We start from the raw sequence: 21,295 nt of genomic DNA, 5'->3' as shown, positions 1-21,295 counted from the left end.
ATAAACTGGAATTGAGGCGGCCAAGACGAGGTGGCCAAGCGTGGCGAAGGACCAGGAAGAGGGCGAAGACGAGCGGAAGGATAAGCTTGGGCTAGGAAAAAAGGTGCAGCCGCCAGGACGCTACAAAAAAATTGAGAAAGTGGCAGGTGCTAGCCCGTGCAGCGTTTCCATTCGAGGCATCGAAAGGGGCTGGAGTCTCTTCCAAAAACCTCTAATTTCGTGATTATCCTAGAGTGGAACTAAATTTAATGATTAGATTGTGTTTTTAATATTAAACTTGTGACTTGGGAACTTGGGAGAATAAAATAATCTTCCACAGAAAAGTCTGTTGAAAAAAATTCAGAAATAAATTAGAAATTGATACTTTATTTTTTAATAATGTAGCTAATCCTGTAATGAATATTTAAGTCTAAAAGGATTTAAACAGTTTAAGAAACAAGGCTGTAGCTATGCTGCAAAATAGAAGAGCGAATTTAGACCGAATTAGTTGAATATTTTAAAGTAGTTTCTGCTAAAATTTGATTAAAAAATCATGGAGATATAAGGGATTAATTTTTGAATCAAAACTATTTAAAAACAGAATTCTTAAATGTTAAAAAGAAACAAAATAGTGAACATTTGTTCTTATTGTTAAAATACAAGAAGAGGCAATTAGAAAATGTCTCATCCTTTAAGAAATGTTTTTAAAAAACATGAAAAAACAACAAAATGGATTCAACAACACTTTCTAAATATTCTCCTAGTTTCTCTTAGTTCCATCCTCCTTTAAATTTTAGAAAACTTGTTGACGAACTAGTGTTTAAATAATGAAACTCAAATAAACTTTCAAGATGATTTTTATTTGAATTTTATGAAAATTTCCAAACGAAAGTTAGCATTTTTCGGGAATCAATTTCTTGGTTGATGTATTTTGGGTTTAAAAACAACAGATGTTGAATCTGCAGATCCTTCGACATAAATATTTGTAAGTCACCCCTCCCGGTAGCCGCCCTCGTCCTTGCTTGGCGCGTCCTGCGGCATTCCATTATTAGCGATCGGCAACGAAATCCTCCGTAGATCGATGGCCCTTTCTCCTACTCTCCAACCGATTCCCAGCCAACAACAGTTGGTGGCAGCAACAAACAGCAGTGGCAGTGGCAGGGGCAGTGCGGCAGCAACATCAACTGTAACAGTTACAATGCAGCAGGAAAAGGACAAGAAAACAAACGCCCGCCGAAGTTTTAACTGCATACCAATTAGTAGGAAACGCGTGCTGCCAACAACAATGAGAGGCACGATCAAAGTCACTGATAGGACAAGGGCAGTGGAGAGGGGAGTCAGCTCCTAACTGTGCAGGACAACTGCAGCACCATCAGTATCAGCAACAGCAACTGCAACAGCCGCCAACTGCTGCCAAAGGTGAAAAACCAGAGTTGGCAACACACTCACACAAACATACACAGGTTAGGGCCAAAAGAGACACCACCACCACAGAGGGCTCGTTTTGATTCGGCTTGCTGCCACTCTTACACACCGAGACACACACCAGCACACTCACCTCGATTTTTACCTTTTTTCGGGCCAAGTCGAGCCCAGTCGCTGCCGCTTCACCGTTGGCTCAATTTAGAACCGAGCAATCGGCCAAAGATTCAGTCAGGTGCGAAGCACCGAGCGATACGGACGTGTTCGCCTCCTTCGAGTCTAGAATCCGCACAAAATTCGAAGATCAGTTCGAGAGTGAAACAGTGAGATTTGTGTCATCCGAGTGTCCCTGTAGTATTACCAAAAGAATACCCCAAAATATTTAAAAAATTATATACTGAAGCCAGTGAAAAGTAAAAAAAAACAGACAAGACTCAATATGAATCATCTATCGCCGCCGCCATCACCCCACTCCCAGCAGCCGAGTCCGGCGGGCATGGGCTACAGTGGAGCCTCCTTGGACAAACAGTGGATGCAGCGAGCATCCGCCTTCAACACCGTGATAGCCTCAGCCGCTGCCCAGAAGCTTAATGGAAGAGGTGAGTCCTGGAAGATGGAGTTTCGTAGGAGTTTGGGGATCAAATATTTCATTTTGATAAAAGATGAATATTTAGTCATTCTATAAAGAAATATTAAAGTTAAATAGTTTGGTTTTGAAGGAGTTTCAAGAATAAACTTGCAATTCCTAACTTTTCTTATTGGGCAGATCTGCTACTACCAGTATATTTTATTAAAACTTTCTTAAAACCCACCTTTTATCCCACAGATCTGCCCTTTTTGTACAACCCATTGCTCTACTCCAGTGCTCTGCTGTGGCCCCAATTCCTCCTGTCTTCGGCCACGGCTCTGGGCACGCCCCTGACCCCCATGACCCCCAAGTCGCCGGCTGGCTTAGTTGCTGGTCATCGGGATCGGGACTATGCTCTAACTCCGGAGAAGGAGCACGAGATGCAGCAGATCAGCAAGCAGGAGCTAGAGCAGGACGAGGACATGCCACTGAACCTAAGCACCAAAGAGCGTATCTCCGATCAGGAGAACTACGTCCAGCATCACCTGCACATCACCAGCAGTAGCAGCAGCAGCAACAACAGCAGCCGAAGCAGCTCCAGCAGCGACGTGGAGCCACTGCATCCGGTGGCAGCCCTGAACGTGACCCCACCCCCCTTGAGGGCGGTGAACCTGAAGAGCTCGGGAACACCGCAGCAGCAACATCAGAGGCAGAGGTCGCAGGGCAATCCCATTTGGTCGCCGGCTTCGATGTGTGAGCGATCGGCACGAAGGGAGCAACTGGCTCTGAAAATGGAGGAAGATGCAGAGCTGGAGGGAGATGCGAGAGAAGAGGAGCACCAGGTGGACCCCATTGTACGGAAATTTAAGTATGAGCGAAGGACTGCAGCCTCTGTCTCGTCGCTGCAATCGCCGATCTCCTCGCTCTCCGCGCCGCCTTCGACTTCTGGCCAGGATCTGGACTTTGAGGTGGCCCAGCAGCAATTGTACGCCCATCGCAGTGCCTTTATGGCCGGGCTAACGGGCAGCAATCTGGAATTGCTAACCCAGCACTTGAAGTCGCAGCAGCAACAGCAACAGAAACAGCAGCAGCAGCAGCCACACATCAAGGACGAGCAGCAGGAAAACCGTTCGGCAGCCGCTCTGATGGGCTTGGTGGCTGCCGCCGAGTTCGGCTACATGCGTAATCCACACCAGCAGACGCACCAGCAACAGTTGCATCATCATCATCATCAGCAGCAGCAACAGCAACAGCAGCAGCAACATCCTGACTCAACGGCCACAGATGTTGCACGTCGCTCATCCTCTTCGTCCTCGTACCAAGGTGAGGGCGAGGAGAAGCGCAGCGGCAGGAATTTCCAGGTAAGAAACGAAAGTCAAACAGGATATATCATTTTGGGGCAAATACGAAATCGAGGCCAAATCTCTGATCTGTCTCTAATGGGGCTATCACGTGCCCCCAGTAGAGTCCTCTTGTCCAACCCTTTTCGCGTGGTGTAATATCCTTGCGTAAGGTTGCGTGTCCTTAGCCGTATTCCCCTGTGTTAATTGTTTCATATTTTGTCCTCGAGTGTTTTAATTGTCCGCCCGCTTTCAATTTGGAAAAGTGGCACAGCAAATACTGTAATAAAATAGTGATAGAGCTCTATGGAAATTCAATTAAGTCCCATCGAAATCACGCAATTAGTTAATCAAATAATTTTGATTAGCGGCAGTATGGGGGCACTGGGCACTAGGTGCCCCCCCTGGAAGATTTATGTACAAATTACAATCATAATTGTCATTTTGTTATTGGATTGAACGGAGGCACACGACCGACCGACCGACCGACCCTCTTGGAATTCGAGATGGCATCACCCGGGTGTCCTGATCGAACGAACCCTTATGGGTTATGCCTACCCCCGATGTCATTTTGCGTTTATATCCATCAACACCCGCTGCACCAAGTCCTTAATTTTTTGTTTTTTTTCTCCTCAGTTTTTTTCACACATTCGAGTGAAATGCGATAGGCCAGCAGCGAGAAAGGTTTCCAGGACCATATGGTCAGGGGTTAAGTGGCAAGCGCAGGCGCGGGCTTAGGCTCTGGCTCAGGCTCGGGCACAGTTTTCCTTGTTTTATGGATAAATTCGAATTTGTTTTTTTTTCTGTAATTCGTACTTTACATCTGTTCCCTGTAGGCGGCGGGCCACCCGGCTGACTCAGACTTTGGGGTTTCTCCTTAGCTCTTTATGTCTTAGCGAGTTTTCGACTTTTTTGTTCGAGTTTCGCCAACTTCCGCTCCCTTGTCGAAGCTAAGCAAATTGACATTGCGGCTCAGAGCGCAGCTTAACAATAGGCCAACTAATTGGGCCCGGGTCTAGCCAATGTGGAGCTACTTCTGCGGCTACCTGGATATGGTCCACTCCAATGCAATGCGCAAATAGAAAATCCCAAAAAAACAAAAACCATCAAAAAATAAATAAAATGGTAGAAATTCAAAATATGAGACAAAATATGAGACACTTGTGTCAATTTACAATTACGCATTTTTTTTGGAAACAAAAAATACATAGTCTTCCTCCAGTATTTAATAAATGTCGCCCACGTAGGCCGAGCTGATGAACGATTTGAGCCGCGTTGTGGGGGGACAGTCAGTGTGTCAATGTTTAGAGACTTGCTGGATGTTGCTGCAACACGCAAACTGTTTAAACATTTAATCTGACAAAAAGACAGACTGAGAGACAGTCAGTTGGCCAGAAGATGTTACAGAGCTTGGGGGATTGGATCTTTCGAGTGTCGCCCAATCCGCGATCGATCCACTTGGCCCAGCTGTGTTTGGCCCACAAACACATCGTCGCTTGACTTGAGATTTAGCATTGGGTCTCCTCTAGTCTCTAGTCTCTAGGCTCCTCGTCCTGTTTACTTAGCTGTTTTGTATCTCACACAAAGAGTGAGACAGAAATGCAAAAATAACCTATCTGGATGATGTGGAGCTACAAAGTTTGGCTTTGGGTTTTCCCTCTGTAGCTGGGGTGTTGTCGTCACCTGTCTAACAAATATTTGTGCACTCACAAATCTAGTTTAATTCATGTTGCCACTGAGAATTTGGTTCAGACACACACAAAAAATAACGCCAAGTATATTCTTGGCATTTCTATTCAGATTTTATTTAGCTTTTTGGGCTTTCGAAGCGAAACAAACCAGGCTGTACAAATATGGGGCATTTTGCGATTCCTAATCGTGACTCGTTCTGTTTGTGTCATGTGTTTAACATTGCTTTCCATTTTGTTTCTTTCAGTGCAAACAATGTGGCAAGAGCTTCAAGCGTTCATCCACCCTGTCCACGCATCTGCTCATCCACAGCGATACCCGGCCATATCCCTGCCAGTATTGTGGCAAGCGTTTCCACCAGAAGTCCGACATGAAGAAGCACACCTACATACACACCGGTAAGTTGCAAGTTCCACGGGGAAATCAGAGTCAGTCCCATGGACTCCTCGTCCTGCGGCAAGCAAATGTGTTAACGCAAACAATCTCACCCCCTGCCTGATCCCTATCGCCTTTCAATTTCCCTAATTGCTGTAAAGCTGCCGAACCGCACAATTAATAAACTTTGAACCTGCATTTAACTAATTGTGTTTATCGATTTCCTTGACTCCGTTTTCCAGGCGAGAAGCCGCACAAGTGCACGGTGTGTCTGAAGGCCTTCAGCCAGAGCTCCAACCTGATCACGCACATGAGGAAGCACACGGGATACAAGCCCTTCGGCTGCGGTCTTTGCGATCAGTCCTTCCAGCGCAAAGTGGATCTGCGGAGGCATCGCGAAAGCCGCCACGAGGAGGCCTCCAACGAGGATCTCAAGCCCCTGGACATGCCCCAGACCTTGCTCAAGATGGAGGTGAGCAGCAGCAGCTGTTGACCGGCCAGGATTTAACTAGGAAACCTCCTTATCCTCCACCACCAAGCCCCCAAGCACCACCAAGTAGACACACATCCAAACCAGTCCAGAATAAGGAGCTCATCCCCGTCTAAGTCGTTGCTATGAAGCCAAAGTTTGTTTTGTTTAGGCCTCCGCAAAGATTTAACTAGGATTAGGATGACTATTGTTAAGATACTGCTCAACCCGGTAGCTCTGTAAGCCTGTATATAGTATATATAGAAAACAAGACTTTTCTGTAGTTGTTAAAGGACCCTAGCCTAATGACTAATATTAATTTATTGCATTAACCTATATCGATTTGGTTTAAACGTAACCCAAAATTGGCAGCTAAAAGTACCAAAGAACAACATCAACAAGGAACACAACCACCACTTGGCGACCAAAAACTTGTCAAAATTTAAGCATTTTAATTTATTTAAGTTTAGTTCGATTACCATCCTCATTTATTTATACAATTATTGTGAATTTTCTCTAGCTTATTATTATAATTTTATAATTTACCCAATGATTTGTATTTTAGTTATTAGTAGATTAAATATGATATTTTGGAAAATAAAATGGAAAGTTAAAGAACAAGGAACTCACAAGATTTTTTTAATTTAAAAGCTATACTATTTTAAAGCTATAATTTATTAATATTTAAATGCTAAATATTAAATGTATGGCATTCAATTACCATTTTTACCAAAGAGGGGCCAAATATCTCATTATTCTGATGAAAATGAGACATTCTTGGGCATCAAGGACACCACAGCCTCCTCCTTGCCCCAAAATTGTCCAAAGCGCTCCAAATATTTATTTTTTGGGGGGATTTGGCTCATAACCTGATTTTATAGACAAATTCCAGCACGTCCTCAATTGTTGGGGAATAAGTTGCTCCTGTTGCAGCTCCCGCTCCTGGTTCGGGTGACGCGGTGATCTTTGATCTGTGGCCAATGTGGCATGTGGGGAATGTCCTTTGTACACCGCCGCGTTACAGCAGGTACACCGGCACCGCCCATCCCCCTCCCTCCCGGGGGAAAACGCCAATAAGTGTTCGAAGTTCGAACTAATTGCTGACGAAAAATAAAGTGAGAAGTGCGAGGAGGGAGGCGGATGTATGAGGAGGATGGTGGCTGGAGGGATCCAGTGCAATGGTCATTGAGGACTGCTGCTGCTGCTGCTGATCGCAATTTTCGGTAATCGAAATGTCCGAATGCATTTTGCGGCACTTTAAAACGCCCGAAATGAAGTTTGGCAGTTTACAAATCACCGACTTCCCTCATTATCGCCATTCATCGCTGGCCGCAATCAGAAATCGCGAAACCTGGCCGCAGGATTTTAACCAAAAAGGGGCCACTTTCTGCAGTCGGCTTCAGAGTCGGAGACGGAGTGGTTCTTTTCACTTTGGCACGCCACAAATTGATCGAAATTGACAAAATATTGAACAAAAACCGGGGAAGGAGATCAAGAAGTATGCCGTTCAATTGTTGCCGCTTCAAAAAAAATGCAGTTCAAGGACTTTCCGACAAGTGCCGACAAAGTAAAGTAAGAGCTAAAAGTCAAAGAATGTAGATGCAACGGGGATGCTTGATACCATAGATGAAATTGTTGCATATTTGATAGCAGGTGATCAATGAAGTTGAAGAATTCTCCAAGATAATTCAAGGTCGAAGGGAAATTTTTGAGGATAATTGGAAAGGAAGGAATATCTTATTCAAAATTGAAATATTAGTAGGTTATTTAAATGAATATGAAGGATAAAAGGGGAGACTATTTGATGGTTTGAAAAGTCCCAGAGGACTTACAATACTGTGTATTACTTGTAGATCTTTTAATAGCAAAATATATAGTTCCAATATCGTCAGTTTCCCCACCATAATGCAGACCCAGATATAGCGATAAGTGGCATGCGTTTGCAGCCATATGCTGGAGTTTCTCCGCAGCGGTGACTCTCGGTTTATTAACCCCTTTTTTTGCCGCATAACACCTGAGCCCACATAATTTGTCATGCCGTTTGGAATTTATTCAACAGCCAGTCCGCCAGCCAGCCCCACTCGAGCCAAGCCCACATGGAAAAAAGGAAAGAAAAAGAGAGTCAGACCCCTTCGATAACAAAGAATGGCTATCACTCGAAAGCTGCAACCCCAAAACGCAAACAATGGAAAACCCGTGCGGGAATAATAGAGAAGAGGAAACTGATCTTAGAAATGGTCAGAAGGTCCAAACCCAAAACTCCAAACCCGCAACATGCTGTATCCTTTTCCCCTCGGTTCCGTTTTCCGGCTACCCTTAGCTCGACTTCTTTTTGGTGCCAAGCAGGTGACTTTTGACTTTGGCTATTAATAAAAATAATAGTTGTGGCTAAAAAAAAAAACAACATATAAGAAGAAAAAGGTGAAGAGCCGGGCCGAGCCAAGAGCAAGAGCAAAAAAGATGTCTTAGGTCAGTTGCTGTGTGTTGCAGGTGAAGCGAACTTGGCTCACAATTAAAATGCGGAGGGGATGCCTTCGAAAAGGCACCTGTAACGCACAGATAGAGGGAGATGGCAGACAAAAAGGGATGCGGCAAGGACGAGGAAGAGGCTCAAGAAAAAGGAGCAACAGCAGCAGGAGCAGCGGCTCAATATTACATCGGCTCATTTATGTTTATGTCCTTTCGTTGTAAGCAGCCTGGCGCTGATTCCCGATTCCCTTTAGCCGCATTGAGCACCTGCTGTTGCTGATGTTGCTGCTGCTGCTGCTGCTGCTGCTGCTGCTGCTGCTGCTGCTGCTGCTGGAATCCTGGAACCTGTCGCGCAATTATTGAGCCAGGACGAGACAAGACGCGTGCTCAAAGCCGGTTTGCGGCAAAAAGCCATATGCCAAGAGGCAAATTACAACGGCGACCTGCAACCAGTTGACATGGGCCACACGACACCAGCAACAGCAACACCAACAGCACTTGCAATTACAACAACGGCAGAAGCCAAAAGATGCAACAGTCGTAAAAATCTCTCCCCTCCGACCGGGTCAGACCGCAAAAAAATACGACCGATATGAGAAGAGATATCTGGATATGGATCTGCATCTAATCTAGGCCCTCAGGGGAGTCGCTGCCACTGCCTTTTGGGCCACAAGCTGTCGCTCAAAATCCAGAGGCGAAGGTGCAGCAACAACAATCGCAAATGCACCACTGCACCTGTCACGCTCGATCGATATTACAAGATCTTTTGGCCTTTTGTTGCCACTGCCTGGCCTGGCCAAAAGTGACCCAATTTCAACAAGCTGCCTTCGGCTACCATCCATTTCCAAGCCGAAGTCCCTTTTCCCCCTACTATTTTTTTGAGCTCGAGCTGATAAGTTATGATTGCTTTGCTTTTGTTTGATTGAGCATTGTCACCTGGCGATCTTGTAATATCGATATAACTGCGTTTCGAATGATTTCAAGGGGTATTCTTAATAGACATTAAGGGACAGGTGACGACTGCATATGCTGCAATAAAAATATTAAATGTCCTTTTAGGAGGAAAGTCATTCAAGAGTGTCTACAGAAGTCATATTTTGATTGGTTCCAGGCTTCATTAAGAGTTGATACAAAAGACCTGCTTCAGACATGACTCAGTGCCCAAGACATCATCAGTTTGGCCAAGTTCGCTGGCCAAATCGGAAGCCATGAGAGTGCCATGTCAACGACTAGTCTGCAAGTTGCAGATTAGTCTTCATCACCCCCTTGGAAAATCTTAAGCTGTTTCGATTTGAGTTCGGAGGGCAGAGGACAGAGGGCAGTGACAAATCCAAGTCAGATATGCAAATCAACCCTCGGCCAGAAGGCGAATTGTGAAATCTATTCCAACAGCTTAATTGGCAAACCAGAAGGCAAGAGCCTCTGTCCAATCCGGAGAGCTTAGCCAAATAATGCCAAAGCGAGGCGAAGGCAATGGTCAAAACAAAGGCAGAAGGCAACCCAAACAAAAGCCGATCCTCCGCAATTAAAATGACAAAATCTAAACACGAAATTTCGTACGGATTTTGTCAGAAAAGGTGCAAAGTCGAAAGGGGCAGGGAAACGGGACGTCAGGACCCTTCCTCCGACCCTTGAAGGAGACACGAGAAATAAAAAGATCACAAGGTGTTTTTAGCCTCGACTGCGTCCAAAAACCAGACCAGAAAAAAAGAAATACAGATTATAGACAGATTTTGATGCAGAAGAAGTGGACGGAGGCAGGCACACAATGGGCAACAAATTGCGGCCGAAGATGCAACATTAGGGGCAGGTTGCACGCTCCTGGTGGCGGGGCAAGGATCAGCAGGTTGAAGACGCGAGCGAGTCAAGTCATTATAAGAATTTAAGCGCACCTTTCGTTTTGGTTTTTTTCAGACTGGGACCGGGATTCGAGTCCAGATTCGAATTTGTATTCGTATTCGAATTTTGGGCGACAGGTGCTCGGCAGATAGCGGTAGATGATTCGGATCGGTTCGGATCGTTATCCTGCCGCTCCACTGGTCCTGCAACTCCCTCTTTGTTGGCTGCTGCTGCTGCTGTGCCAGATTCTGCCGGCCTACAGGGGCTGGCCAAATTAATTCCTTGCCATATTTTATAATTCAACAGATGACACGAGCCAAGCGGCAGGGACCACGATGCGGCACGAGGGTCCGAAGCTTGATTGGTCGGTGCCTTTGGGGTCTTCTCGGCAATCCTGGTTCTTGGGCTCGTTTGTGGCGCAAGCCACATGCCATGCATCCAGGACCCTTAACAGAGCGGCTTTATAGATACCTTTCCAAAGGCTACTTTGCATATAAGAAAGGTTTTCAAATATTTAAAAAAAATATTAAAGATCAACACCTAATGTCTGAGCCTTAACTTTCTCCTCTTGTAAACTTAAGTCATATTATATAACATATTTATTTAAAAAAGTGTCTTTATTATTCTCATAAAAATATCAACCACTTTCGTATCACCAAGGATTTTTGATCAGCTTGTGGTCGTCTCCACTTAGTCCTTTTGGTCCTTGGGCAAATTAGCTTAGTTTATTTGAAAGTGCAACAGTTTTTTGATAAAACAGTTTGTTGAACTTAACCGAGCGAACGGAATCCTTTGGGTTCCCCCTCTGAGGAACGACAACGACCTTTTGTCTATGCGATCTGGAGAGTTATAAACACGGCCAGGGGTTGCTAAAAGTCCAGTCCCAACTACCAAGCTTCGGGCATAACTGCATTTTGGCAAAGAACAGTTACGAGTTACGAGGCATGGGGCATGAGGCACGGGGCACGAGCGAGAGGTGCATAGCCACAGGTGGAAATCGTGTGCTTGTCACAATAATTTCCCAAAGTTAGAGTTCAATGTTCGTCGGTGGCTTTTGTTTGTAGCCCTTGTTTGTTAGGCTTTTTGCCATTTGCCGTTTCTGCTGCACTTTCACAGTTGCACTCCTGTCACTTTTCGTTGTTTAATTTGATGTCAGCCTTTGGCCAGAACGGCTTCTAGGGTCGTTTGCCCGGCACTCTGGAGAACGCATAATTAGTCGATAGAGATAGCAGCCGAGAGAGGCAATGAACTTGGCCAAAAAAAAGTCAGAAAAAAGGATCATTAGAGGGACACAGCACCAAACAGAAGGTTGAATGAACCATCAAGGAGTTCGATGGCAGAAAGAAGGATATTACGAGTGCCTTGCCAAAAAGGATGCGGAAATAATGTTCAGTGGCGATTTGGTCATCCTGGACCAATTCCTCCTACCCAAGATCCTAGATAGCCAAGATCCTAGATGGTGGTACTACTTCCAACGATTATGTGCTCCTCCTGGCCAACAGAGGATCAGGCGGTAAGGATCAAGAGCTAGCCCGCGATTTACAAAAAAAATTCTGCATTTTTTACCACCAAATTTCCGAATCATGGAGAATCATGAAACCGCTGTCTCTGTTTTTAAAAACTATTTTTAAAATTTTTTTATACATTCTATCTACACATGTAACCGTTACTGTAAATATACATTCTACATATATACATATTTACATCGACTTGAAAACGTCACCGTTGGGGCGCTAAAAGAACAAATGTGTAAAATTCGTTGCATTCCAACGAATTAAACATGATCTCAGATAGATTATGAATCATTCTATTGATCATGTTTGCCGAACTGCAAGTCTGTCATGAATTAAAAGTATTTTTTATGGTATAGCTTTTTAAAAAATATTATTGGAGTGAATCTTTCAAACACAGCAAGCGATACAAATTGAGAGAAAACCTAAATAGTTTTCTATCGATCGGAAAATAGATCTTTTAATCGTTTAAGGTATCCCACTCATGAATCAGATCATTATTAGCCAAGATATAGCCTTCGCAGTGGCTTATAATGGCCCTCCATGCACTTTTATAATTTTTGAAGGGGATCCCCCAGGAATTTTTACAAAAAATCTAAAAAATATTTTTCTTTCAGATTTTGATGCAGATTTACGGAGAATCGATCCACAAATCGTTTAAGGTATCCCGCTCAAGAATCGGATCATTATTAGTCAAGATATAGCCTTCGAAGAGGCTCATAAAGGCCCTCCTGGCATTTTAATAATTTTTGATGGGGATCCCCCAGGAATTTTTGAAGTTTTGATGCAGATTAATGAAGAATAAATTCAAATTCTCGACAATTTTTCGTTTTATTTATTTAACATTTATTTTAAAATAATTTAATCAGGCTATGCGGTATATACAGTTAAAAATCTAGGGCTGTGTGCCAACCGGGAACCGGAAGCGACAAAGCTCAAGTTATTAGTAGTCCTTTACAAAGTTTAAAATTTTGGTCAATTGTGAGTCTTAGATGTGATTTAAGGTATAAGTTTCAACAGAGAATATTCAAGTGGTGTAAAAATAACTAAGTAAAAATAATGGAACACTTGTTAATTGAATACTGATCTATTGTTAAGCGATTTGCACAGCATTGAGATAGGTCAGACTCGTTCGACTCTATTTTTAGCCTCTGAACGGAATTGAAAAAAATATTCCCGTTGGGGGTACCGGGATTCCCTGAATTCCTTTGCAAGGATTTCCTTCAACTTTAAGTCCTGATTAGTTGGCAGCATCCTTTTTGTTGTTCATCGCAGGCGCACGATATCCTGACTTGCCCAAACGCATTCAGCTAAGTACTTTTCCGCGTCATTACTTTCGATTTATCCTTTATTTTTTGTCCCTGTAGGCTTGCAATTTTCCTTATCCATATTCCTGTAGACCAATACCCTGGATCGCGTTACTACGCTAAGGCACTTCAATCAGTAACAGTCACAGCCACAGTACTATCAGAGTCCTCATTCTCCTTTTTTTCGTCCGTAAACCACAACGGGCACATGCCCAGAAGACAGCCGAGAGTGATTCCTATAACGCGTCCATAACTGGCGGCTCGTTTAGTAGACTTCAACTCGAATTGGGCGGGCGTTAGCTTAGGCGGTTTTAGGCCTAATATTTCACATCCGCTCTCGACATAGGTCGCGGTCATTATTCCTATTACATCACTGATGGTGTTGCCCAGACCGGCGGCTGCCATTGTGGACAAAACAACAAAGTGGCCTAAATAAAATTCAATGGATTCTCCTGCCGTTATCATGATGAAGTTGTCTAGGAATCCGAAGGCTATGAAGGGCACAGCATTTACGAATAAAATGCTGGACAATTGTCCAAATGTAGGGGAGGGTGCCGTTTCCAACAGTTTTTTGCGCATCCAGTCGTCTGGGACGGCACAAAAGGTGCCGGATGGATCCACCTGGCCCAAGGTAGGCTTGTTCGAGAGGCGTCCAAACCGAGTACGCCAACTGCCAACGGCCAGCTGGCTTTCAAAATGTTTCTTCTCCTTGTCAGAATCTAATTTTCCCAAGGCACCGCGCAGATTTTTCAGCTCCTCATCATCCAGGTTGCCAAGCAGTTCCGTGGCCCGCTCCGAGCTGAGGTGAGGAGTATTGACTTTGGAATAGCTTCGGCATGTGAAGGCGCCGGACTTCAAATGCAGGTCGTATGCAAATGGTGTTCTCCTTGAAGCAGTCGTTACGAATGTTTGGCTGTGTCTGCCAAGTTGTCCCAGTACCCCGAGCCATTGTCTTCGCATGGTGAAGAATAAAATAAATATAATTAGTTATTACACAATTATGGCACTTTATTTGATCGGAGCAGCGCTCTGACGTCGGTGTATATATAAACACAAGTAATTTGCCACGCAATTTGCTCTTATACGTGAAGTGATCTCAGAAACTTTAGTGGTGGTAGTTAATAATTCAAATAAAACAATACTAAAATAAATCGATATTGCAGCTACCAGCTGATTTGCAATCAAAGCCGTTTTTAGTGTTGGACAACTGGCGGACTAAAAATATTATTATTATTGATATATATTATTTATTTCAAAGTACATATAGCATTGAAAAAATAGGCTAACAAAAAATTGGAACGAGATTTTCTCTGTCGTTAATTTTGATCGACTGATTATCGACCGAATTTAGTAATGCATGCCAATCGGGCGTAATCGTTTCGTGCTTCGGTCACACTGCAGGGTTGGCTTGGCGACGCAATTTCAATTTTCAAACTCCAGCGGCAAATTCAACCAGTTTTGTGTGAAAAATTAAATTTTATTTGGCAAAGCAATGAGGACCGACATGCAAGGCCTTTTCAGCGACCCGGCGTTGGAGCGCCACTTCACGGGACACTCGGGCGGTATCACACAACTTCGCTTTAGCCCGGACGGGAGTCAGATAGCGACTTCTTCAACGGATTCATCCGTGATCCTGTGGAACCTGAAGCAGGCGGCTCGCTGCATCCGCTTTGCATCACACACCGGTGCGGTGAACGGGGTGGCCTGGTCTCCAAAGGGCAACTTGATAGCCTCTGCTGGCCATGATCGAACTGTGAAGATATGGGAGCCTAAAGTGCGTGGCGTCTCCGGAGAGTTTGTGGCTCACAGCAAGCCAGTGCGCAGTGTGGATTTCGATCCGACGGGTCACCAGCTGCTGACCGCTTCCGACGATAAAAGCGCCAAACTATGGCGTGTGGCCAGGCGTCAGTTCATCGCCTCCTTCGCCCAGCAGTGCAATTGGGTGCGCTCCGCAAAGTTCAGCCCCAACGGAAAGTTGGTAGCCACTGTCAGCGACGACAAATCACTCCGCATCTACGACGTGGGGAGTGGCGAGTGCGTCCGCACATTCACAGAGGAGAGGGCGGCACCTCGGCAAGTTGCTTGGCACCCGTGGGGCAACATGGTGGCCGTGGCCCTCGGCTGTAACCGCATCAAAATCTTTGACGTTAGCGCCAGCCAGCTACTGCAACTGTACGTGGTGCACTCGGCGCCTGTGAACGATGTGGCCTTCCATCCGGGCGGACACTTTTTACTGTCGGGCAGTGATGACCACACCATCCGCATTCTGGATTTGTTGGAGGGCCGACCAATTTATACGCTTACCGGACACACTGACGCAATAAATGCGGTAGCTTTTACAAAGGATGGTGCACAATTTGCCACAGCTGGGAACGATAGACAGGTGAGTGTTGAACTTTTAGCCTTTGGGCCGCCTAATATGAGGTAATTTTTATCATCATCTACTCCTGCAGCTGCTGGTGTGGCAGTCCAACTTGCACACCTACGACGCATCCCAATTCGAGACGAAGGCTGCCTTGGCTTCGTCGGGCTGCGACACCAGTACCGCATCTTCGTCCAAGCAGAGCAATGTTAGCGACGCCAAGTCCAATGACCTGAGTATCCGCATTGATCCACGCCAATCTTTGGCCTACCAGACCTTGGACGAGGATTTCCAGGTGCTTGACAGCAGACACATGACACCAACCGCCCAGGAACTGGACCTCAATCCTCGAAGCGCCAGTCCGCGCCTATTTTAACCAACACAAAAACAATACCTGAGTAGCCTTGCCGCACATAACTTGATGAACCTTCCACAGGTGGTGGACGTGTCCCTTGAATCCGCCTCGGAAACCTGCTCTTGCGAGGCCCAACTGGAGGAGATGAGTGAGATGCTAAAGTTACTAGACGAGCGAGTGCGGCGTTTGGAGGGCATTTACACTTTGTAATAGTTAAGCGCCTTTTAAATATTTTTACCTTCTATAAATATAATTTATGACATACATATATGACAAAAATGTATGAATTTTCCGCCAAAGTCCTGTAAAACAAAAACCAAAAATAGGTTGGCAATATTTTAGGGCTGTAAAATGTCAAAAAGTTAGTGATGGATTTTAACCGATAGACGTAGGAAACCTTATACGCCGGCAGGGCCATCACTAGGTTGCGCACATAATAAAATAAACAAATGCCAGCGGTGAAAGTGCCCGCTGGAGGGCATTAAACAACAGATTGCATTCCCAACCAGAGACCGGAGAACCAAATTACAATGCGGGACTGGATGCCCATACTCTTCTGCGGCCTCTCCGTGCCCCTCTCGCTGTTCATGTGGCTGGGAAACGTGGCGTTATCAAAATTCTGGAGCGGCGAGTTCGAAGGTGAGATCAAAATCCAATTAATGTCCAGGTGTATTCCAGCTAAAGGTTATCTAATTGCCCCACAGAGTCGCGGGTGATTTCTCCGGCGCGATGGCTCTTCTCCATACTTTCTCCACTTGCCCTGATGACCGTGGCTTTGAAGAGAGGCTCCGTAAACCGATCCGGTGCAGCTCTCGGCATTTTGGTTGCTTTCATCCTGTCTGTGGCCAGTCATCCGTTCTTCGCCAGCCTGGTGGTGTTCTTCTTCAGCTCTTCCCGAGCCACCAAGTTCCGGTCGAACATGAAGCGGCGCTTTGAAAGTGACTTCCGCGAGGGCGAAGGCCAGCGTAACTGGGTCCAGGTGCTGTGTAACGGTGGCATGGCCGCCCAACTGGCACTTCTTTACCTCCTCGACTGCGGCAGTGGTGAGAGAGCCATTGACTTTGCTCGGGAATATAGGTCGAGTTGGCTGGGTGTGGCTGTGATGAGCGCTTTTGCCTGCTGCAACGGTGACACCTGGTCCAGCGAGCTGGGAAGTGTTCTCTCTCGACGAGATCCCGTGTCTATCATTACATGGAGAAGAGTGCCACGCGGAACCAATGGTGGCGTCTCATTGCCTGGGATCGTGGTGAGCCTTCTAGGCGGATTACTTGTTGGCTTCGGTTACTTTGTCACCGTTCGTTACACGGTAGAGTCGAAGATGCTACTGGTGAGCCCACCACAATGGCCCATTATCCTATTCGGCGGCATTGCCGGGCTCTTTGGATCGCTTCTCGATTCATTCTTAGGCGGCCTGCTGCAGTTTTCGGGCATTAATGCTGACGGAAAGATTGTGGATGCACCTAGAAAGGGCGTGCGGCACATCAGCGGATTACGAATCCTGGACAACCATAGTGTGAACCTAATATCCAGCATCGTCACCGGCGTCACCATTCCCCTTTTAGCCCAGAAATTCTGGCCTGTGCGCTGATGTTATCTCGTTGACTGTTATGCTCTAGCTCCTAGAGTCTCGGAATAGGAGTACATATATATTTTTGTAAAGCTTCCACAACGCCAAGCGAACTAACATACTAAAAGACTCGAAAAGAACATATTTATAATATGGCACAGATTGGCTCGGAATGCTAAAACTCATATCTATACATAAAAGCCTTAACGACTGTCCATTTAGTTTATAGATTAAGAATTCCATTAAACGACCCCGCATGTTGACATCATACATATATCGTTAAAGCTACTTTATTATTTTTCTTTAGATGAAAAATGGCTACTGCACGGAAAGTATGAATTGCAGATTTCAAATAGTGGTGCTTTGATTTCTCCAAAAATAATAAACTAAATATCAATTCTAAAAATAGGTCGAAAGTTTTGGTGATTTTTCCATAAATGCGAAAATATTTCCAAGTACCCATCGATATTCGGTTGCATTTTGTAGAAATTTTCATTACAAACCACAAAATATTTTGAAAATATACGTTTGTACCTCGCAAAAATAAACAAAAATATTTTATACAATTTTCCATTTATTCCTTTTGCAGTTTATTGGCTCGCTTTAGCTTCTGAAGTTCCAGATTTCTTAAAATATTATTGGATAGAGCCCGAAGTGCCTCGTTTGAGGGATTAGGCACTGCTCCCGGAGTGCTAGTGCTTGGCTTGGCGAAACCGATGGAGAACTTGATCATGAGGTCACCAATGGGCGAGTTTACAAACTGGGAGCCCGTGGAAATGGTCTTGAAGATGATGCGCCGCTTGTGCTGGTACACCTGAGGATCATGGGGCAGGCTGTTGGGCCTGGTAGTCGTGGTGGTCTTCGGGCGGTGGGTGGTGGTGGTACTGCTCGTTATTGATGCCTCAGTGGTGCTGGTTTGGTTCAACGGAACAGCAGTAGTCCTGGACGAAACGGAGGACTTTGGCCTCGAGGTTCTTGGATGAGACGTGGTAAGTCTTTTGCTGGGCCTACGAGTGGTACTGGTGGGTTTGCTCAGCTGTGGTGCCTGGTAACCAGACTCTGGCTGATCCTCCTCCTCAGAAGATGGCACTGCGTCTGGTTTCTCCGGGTCCTCCGGATATCCCTGGTCTGTTTGATCCTCCTCGTCATCGTAGTCGTCCTGCAGATCGTTTTCTCCCCGATTTCCTCCGGAAAAAAGCGGAGGCTGGTGGGGTGGCTGCTGCTGATCGCGACGCTCCTGTTTTTCGCGCTGCTCGTAGATTGGATCGTTGGGACCAGTGGAGGCCAGGACCTGTTCCATCTGCTTCTGAAGAATCTCATAGAGCGGTGCATTCTGCTCATCGTCCACCACTTCCACCGGTTCGCTTGGCACAAACTGGTTATTGACATAGGCACTGCGTCCATCCAGGTCATCCTCGACGTCCAGGACATCGTCCTTGCGAGATCGAGACTCTGTCTGTAGCTGCTCGGCAGGAGGATGTGTAACTTCATCAGTTACTTCAGCAGGAGCTGCTTGGATGGCTAGCAATCCTGAAAATATAATGCTTAGAAAATGGTTTTAAGCTTAAGGATTTTTTTGAAACTCACCTGCACTTAGTAAGATCAATAGCTGGAGCTTTAAGAACCACATGTCTGCACTCCGGAACCCTTTGCAGTTGGGTCACTTCTGTGATTTACTGACACATACCTTGCAGCTTTTATAGGCAGCCGGCTGCCACCTGTTGCACTGTCCATCCATCCCACGCCCACTTAGTTTTTGGGTTTAGTGCTCTGGCCTCCGGATGATGGCCCTTTCAAGCTTGAATATCGCTGTCAATCAGTTTATAGAACTTGTTTCAAAGGGCATTGCACCTGGCAGAAGCTGCATCAACCCAAGAATCGTAAAATTCTGAAGGGAGATGATCATAGGCCTAGAAAACCCTAAAAAATAGTCTCTTCTAATTGCAAGAAATCTGATTTCTATTCTATTTTTTAATGATATATCTAATGATACTATCGCAGAATTAAAGTTTTTTAATTTCTTGAAAAAATTCCAGTTCCAATTTCCTAATAAAATTAAGCCTTTAAGATAATATTCCTTATTATCATAAGAATAGTACAGGTTCATGGAGAAGAATATTCTGAAGAAGTATTTTCAGAACATCTTGTTTATTTGTTTAGCCAGTAAAAGCATTAAAGTTTGCATTAAACTTTTATTTGCAGAAATAATAATGCTACTTTCTCCGAAAAACAAATACTATCCCTGAGTAAGCATTACTTTGTGCGTCATATTAGAAAGATATTAAAATATAGACTTTTAACATAAATAATTAAAAGAAAAAATGTTTATACTTTTACTTTTTTATTTAAATAAATTAAAATAAATAATTTTCTTAGATGAGATCTTATTGCTAGTTTATGCCACCGTGTACTTCAGCCTGTCATCGTCCTTGCCCTTGGACGGGGTCTGCACTTTCGGTGGAATAGCTTCGACCATGGCAATGGCTATGGGCTTGGGGGTAGGCACTTCCTTAATGGGCATGGGGGGCAGGGCAATGGGCTCGGGCTTTTTCTCTACCACCGCGGGAACAGGAACTGGAGCAGCAACTGGAGTTGGTACTGCCACTGCCACTGGCACGTTCAAAGGAGCTTCGAAGGGCTTATGATTCTGCAACAATGGAAGGACTGGGAGCTCATCCTTCAATGGCTTGTCACCCTTTTCATCCTCCTTCTCCTCGCTGCTTTCTCTGCAGTCCTTCTCCATCTTCTTTTTCTCAGCCTTCTCGCGCTTCTTTTGCTCCTTCTCCAGCTTCTGCTTCTCCTCCTCGGCACGTCGCTGCTCCTCCAGCAGCTTTTGTTGTTCCACCAGGGCAAGGTCGCGGAAGTAGGGGGATGCCCGGAACTTCTTGTCAGCATAGGCCGTCTCCGTAGGGTACTTCGCCTGGCACTCGGCGAAGGGCAACTCCGTCCAGAGGCCGTGGGATCGGCACTTGGCCACGTTCAACTTGCACTGGCTGTAGAAAACGGCCACCTCGGTATTGGTCTTGCCACAAATGGGCTCGTACAGGTCCTCGCAGTCGTCGTCGCAGAGATAGCCCTCGTTGAGGGATTGGGCGGCGCTGTTAATGGCCGCGGAGTTGGAGGTTTGACACTGCTTCTGGCTGGAGGAGTCGCAGCTGAACCAGGCTATGGGAATGGCCAGGAACGGAGGACTCAGGCGCTTTCGGCCTTGAGTCTCCTCCGAGGGCGCATAAGTGCGCTTTACATAGTAGCCGTGCTCCTCGGTGGACACCTGGCTATTGCCAGCCAGATCCGTGGAAGTAGACCACTTGGTCTTGGTCTTAGTCTTGTGGGGATCGGACTTCTCATGATCGTGATGGTGGTGGTGGTCAGAGCCCTTGTGCTTGCGGCGCTTGGCCTCTGCGGGAGCTGCTCCCAAAATCAGGCAAGCAGCCACTGGAGAAAGGAAAAACAATAGGTATAATAGGATATATGGTTCTGATCGCCGATTTGACCTGATTTTGATGCCTTACCTATGATACAGAAAGCTGGGAATGGTCGCATATTGCTTTGGTCAGCTGCTGGTTTCCAAAACAACTGATCACATCTTGTGGCAGGCACCGACTTAAGTACCAGTCTTCTCCTCTCGACGGGGAATTCTTTTCGCTCTTACCGGTTTTCTTGGTACTGCAACTCTCTTCTTGGCCAGCCCGTTCATCTCCGGATTTGTTTACACTTCGCGCAGCTTCGAGATGTCGATACCCCTCGGATTCCCCCGAAACGAAAGTACGCAAAGTTTTGGTATCATATCGGTTTGGTGAAATTTTATGCAAACTCATGTGTTGTGGCCTGCCCTTCGCGTCTGTCCACTCACACTCGAAATAGCCATCTAGAATGTCTGGGACATGGAACTGGTTGTGTGTTTAACACCTTTGCTGCCCTCCATTCGAGACCCAATCCCATTCCCAGTCGCCCAAGCTTGACAGTCCAAGCGATCCGGTTCTCTGAAATTGGGTCAATCTGGAAAGGTTCGGAGATCTGGTTGTTATTTTATGAGGTTCTTC

The 21,295-nt window shown here is 45.6% G+C and overlaps 6 protein-coding genes across 6 annotated transcripts; 3 read left to right on the top strand and 3 right to left on the bottom strand.

Moving 5' to 3' along the window:
* Window positions 1-1,547: 1,547 nt before the first annotated feature.
* Window positions 1,548-6,461, top strand: LOC6493281 (zinc finger protein sens). The gene is made up of 4 exons (XM_001957395.4): window positions 1,548-2,000; window positions 2,228-3,330; window positions 5,246-5,396; window positions 5,616-6,461. Exons 1-4 carry the CDS (start codon window positions 1,841-1,843, stop codon window positions 5,864-5,866), a joined length of 1,665 nt encoding a protein of 554 aa, XP_001957431.2. The 5' UTR covers window positions 1,548-1,840; the 3' UTR covers window positions 5,867-6,461.
* A 6,015-nt stretch (window positions 6,462-12,476) lies between these two features.
* On the bottom strand, window positions 12,477-14,108 carry LOC6506678. Its single transcript, XM_001957396.4, has one exon. It carries the CDS (start codon window positions 13,926-13,928, stop codon window positions 13,098-13,100), a length of 831 nt encoding a protein of 276 aa, XP_001957432.1. The 5' UTR covers window positions 13,929-14,108; the 3' UTR covers window positions 12,477-13,097.
* A 112-nt stretch (window positions 14,109-14,220) lies between these two features.
* LOC6493282 (POC1 centriolar protein homolog) lies at window positions 14,221-15,964 on the top strand. The gene is made up of 2 exons (XM_032454042.2): window positions 14,221-15,351; window positions 15,422-15,964. The coding sequence occupies exons 1-2, from the start codon at window positions 14,461-14,463 to the stop codon at window positions 15,704-15,706; spliced, it is 1,176 nt and encodes a 391-aa protein (XP_032309933.1). The 5' UTR covers window positions 14,221-14,460; the 3' UTR covers window positions 15,707-15,964.
* Window positions 15,965-16,082: 118 nt separating this feature from the next.
* On the top strand, window positions 16,083-17,522 carry LOC6493283 (transmembrane protein 19). Its single transcript, XM_001957398.4, has 2 exons — window positions 16,083-16,324; window positions 16,390-17,522. Exons 1-2 carry the CDS (start codon window positions 16,216-16,218, stop codon window positions 17,271-17,273), a joined length of 993 nt encoding a protein of 330 aa, XP_001957434.1. The 5' UTR covers window positions 16,083-16,215; the 3' UTR covers window positions 17,274-17,522.
* Window positions 17,523-17,808: 286 nt separating this feature from the next.
* LOC6506677 lies at window positions 17,809-18,986 on the bottom strand. Its single transcript, XM_001957399.3, has 2 exons — window positions 18,840-18,986; window positions 17,809-18,782 (listed from the first exon to the last, which is right to left on the bottom strand). The coding sequence occupies exons 1-2, from the start codon at window positions 18,880-18,882 to the stop codon at window positions 17,827-17,829; spliced, it is 999 nt and encodes a 332-aa protein (XP_001957435.1). The 5' UTR covers window positions 18,883-18,986; the 3' UTR covers window positions 17,809-17,826.
* Window positions 18,987-19,576: 590 nt separating this feature from the next.
* On the bottom strand, window positions 19,577-20,883 carry LOC6506676. Its single transcript, XM_001957400.4, has 2 exons — window positions 20,765-20,883; window positions 19,577-20,687 (listed from the first exon to the last, which is right to left on the bottom strand). Exons 1-2 carry the CDS (start codon window positions 20,793-20,795, stop codon window positions 19,648-19,650), a joined length of 1,071 nt encoding a protein of 356 aa, XP_001957436.1. The 5' UTR covers window positions 20,796-20,883; the 3' UTR covers window positions 19,577-19,647.
* Between the last annotated feature and the right edge of the window lie 412 nt (window positions 20,884-21,295).

Source organism: Drosophila ananassae, chromosome 2R (genome assembly GCF_017639315.1).
Source record: "Drosophila ananassae strain 14024-0371.13 chromosome 2R, ASM1763931v2, whole genome shotgun sequence".
In the NCBI taxonomy this organism is placed as follows: Eukaryota; Metazoa; Arthropoda; class Insecta; order Diptera; family Drosophilidae; genus Drosophila; species Drosophila ananassae.
The sequence above is the reverse complement of the archived record's forward strand: the minus strand, read 5'-3'. Positions and strand labels throughout refer to the sequence as shown.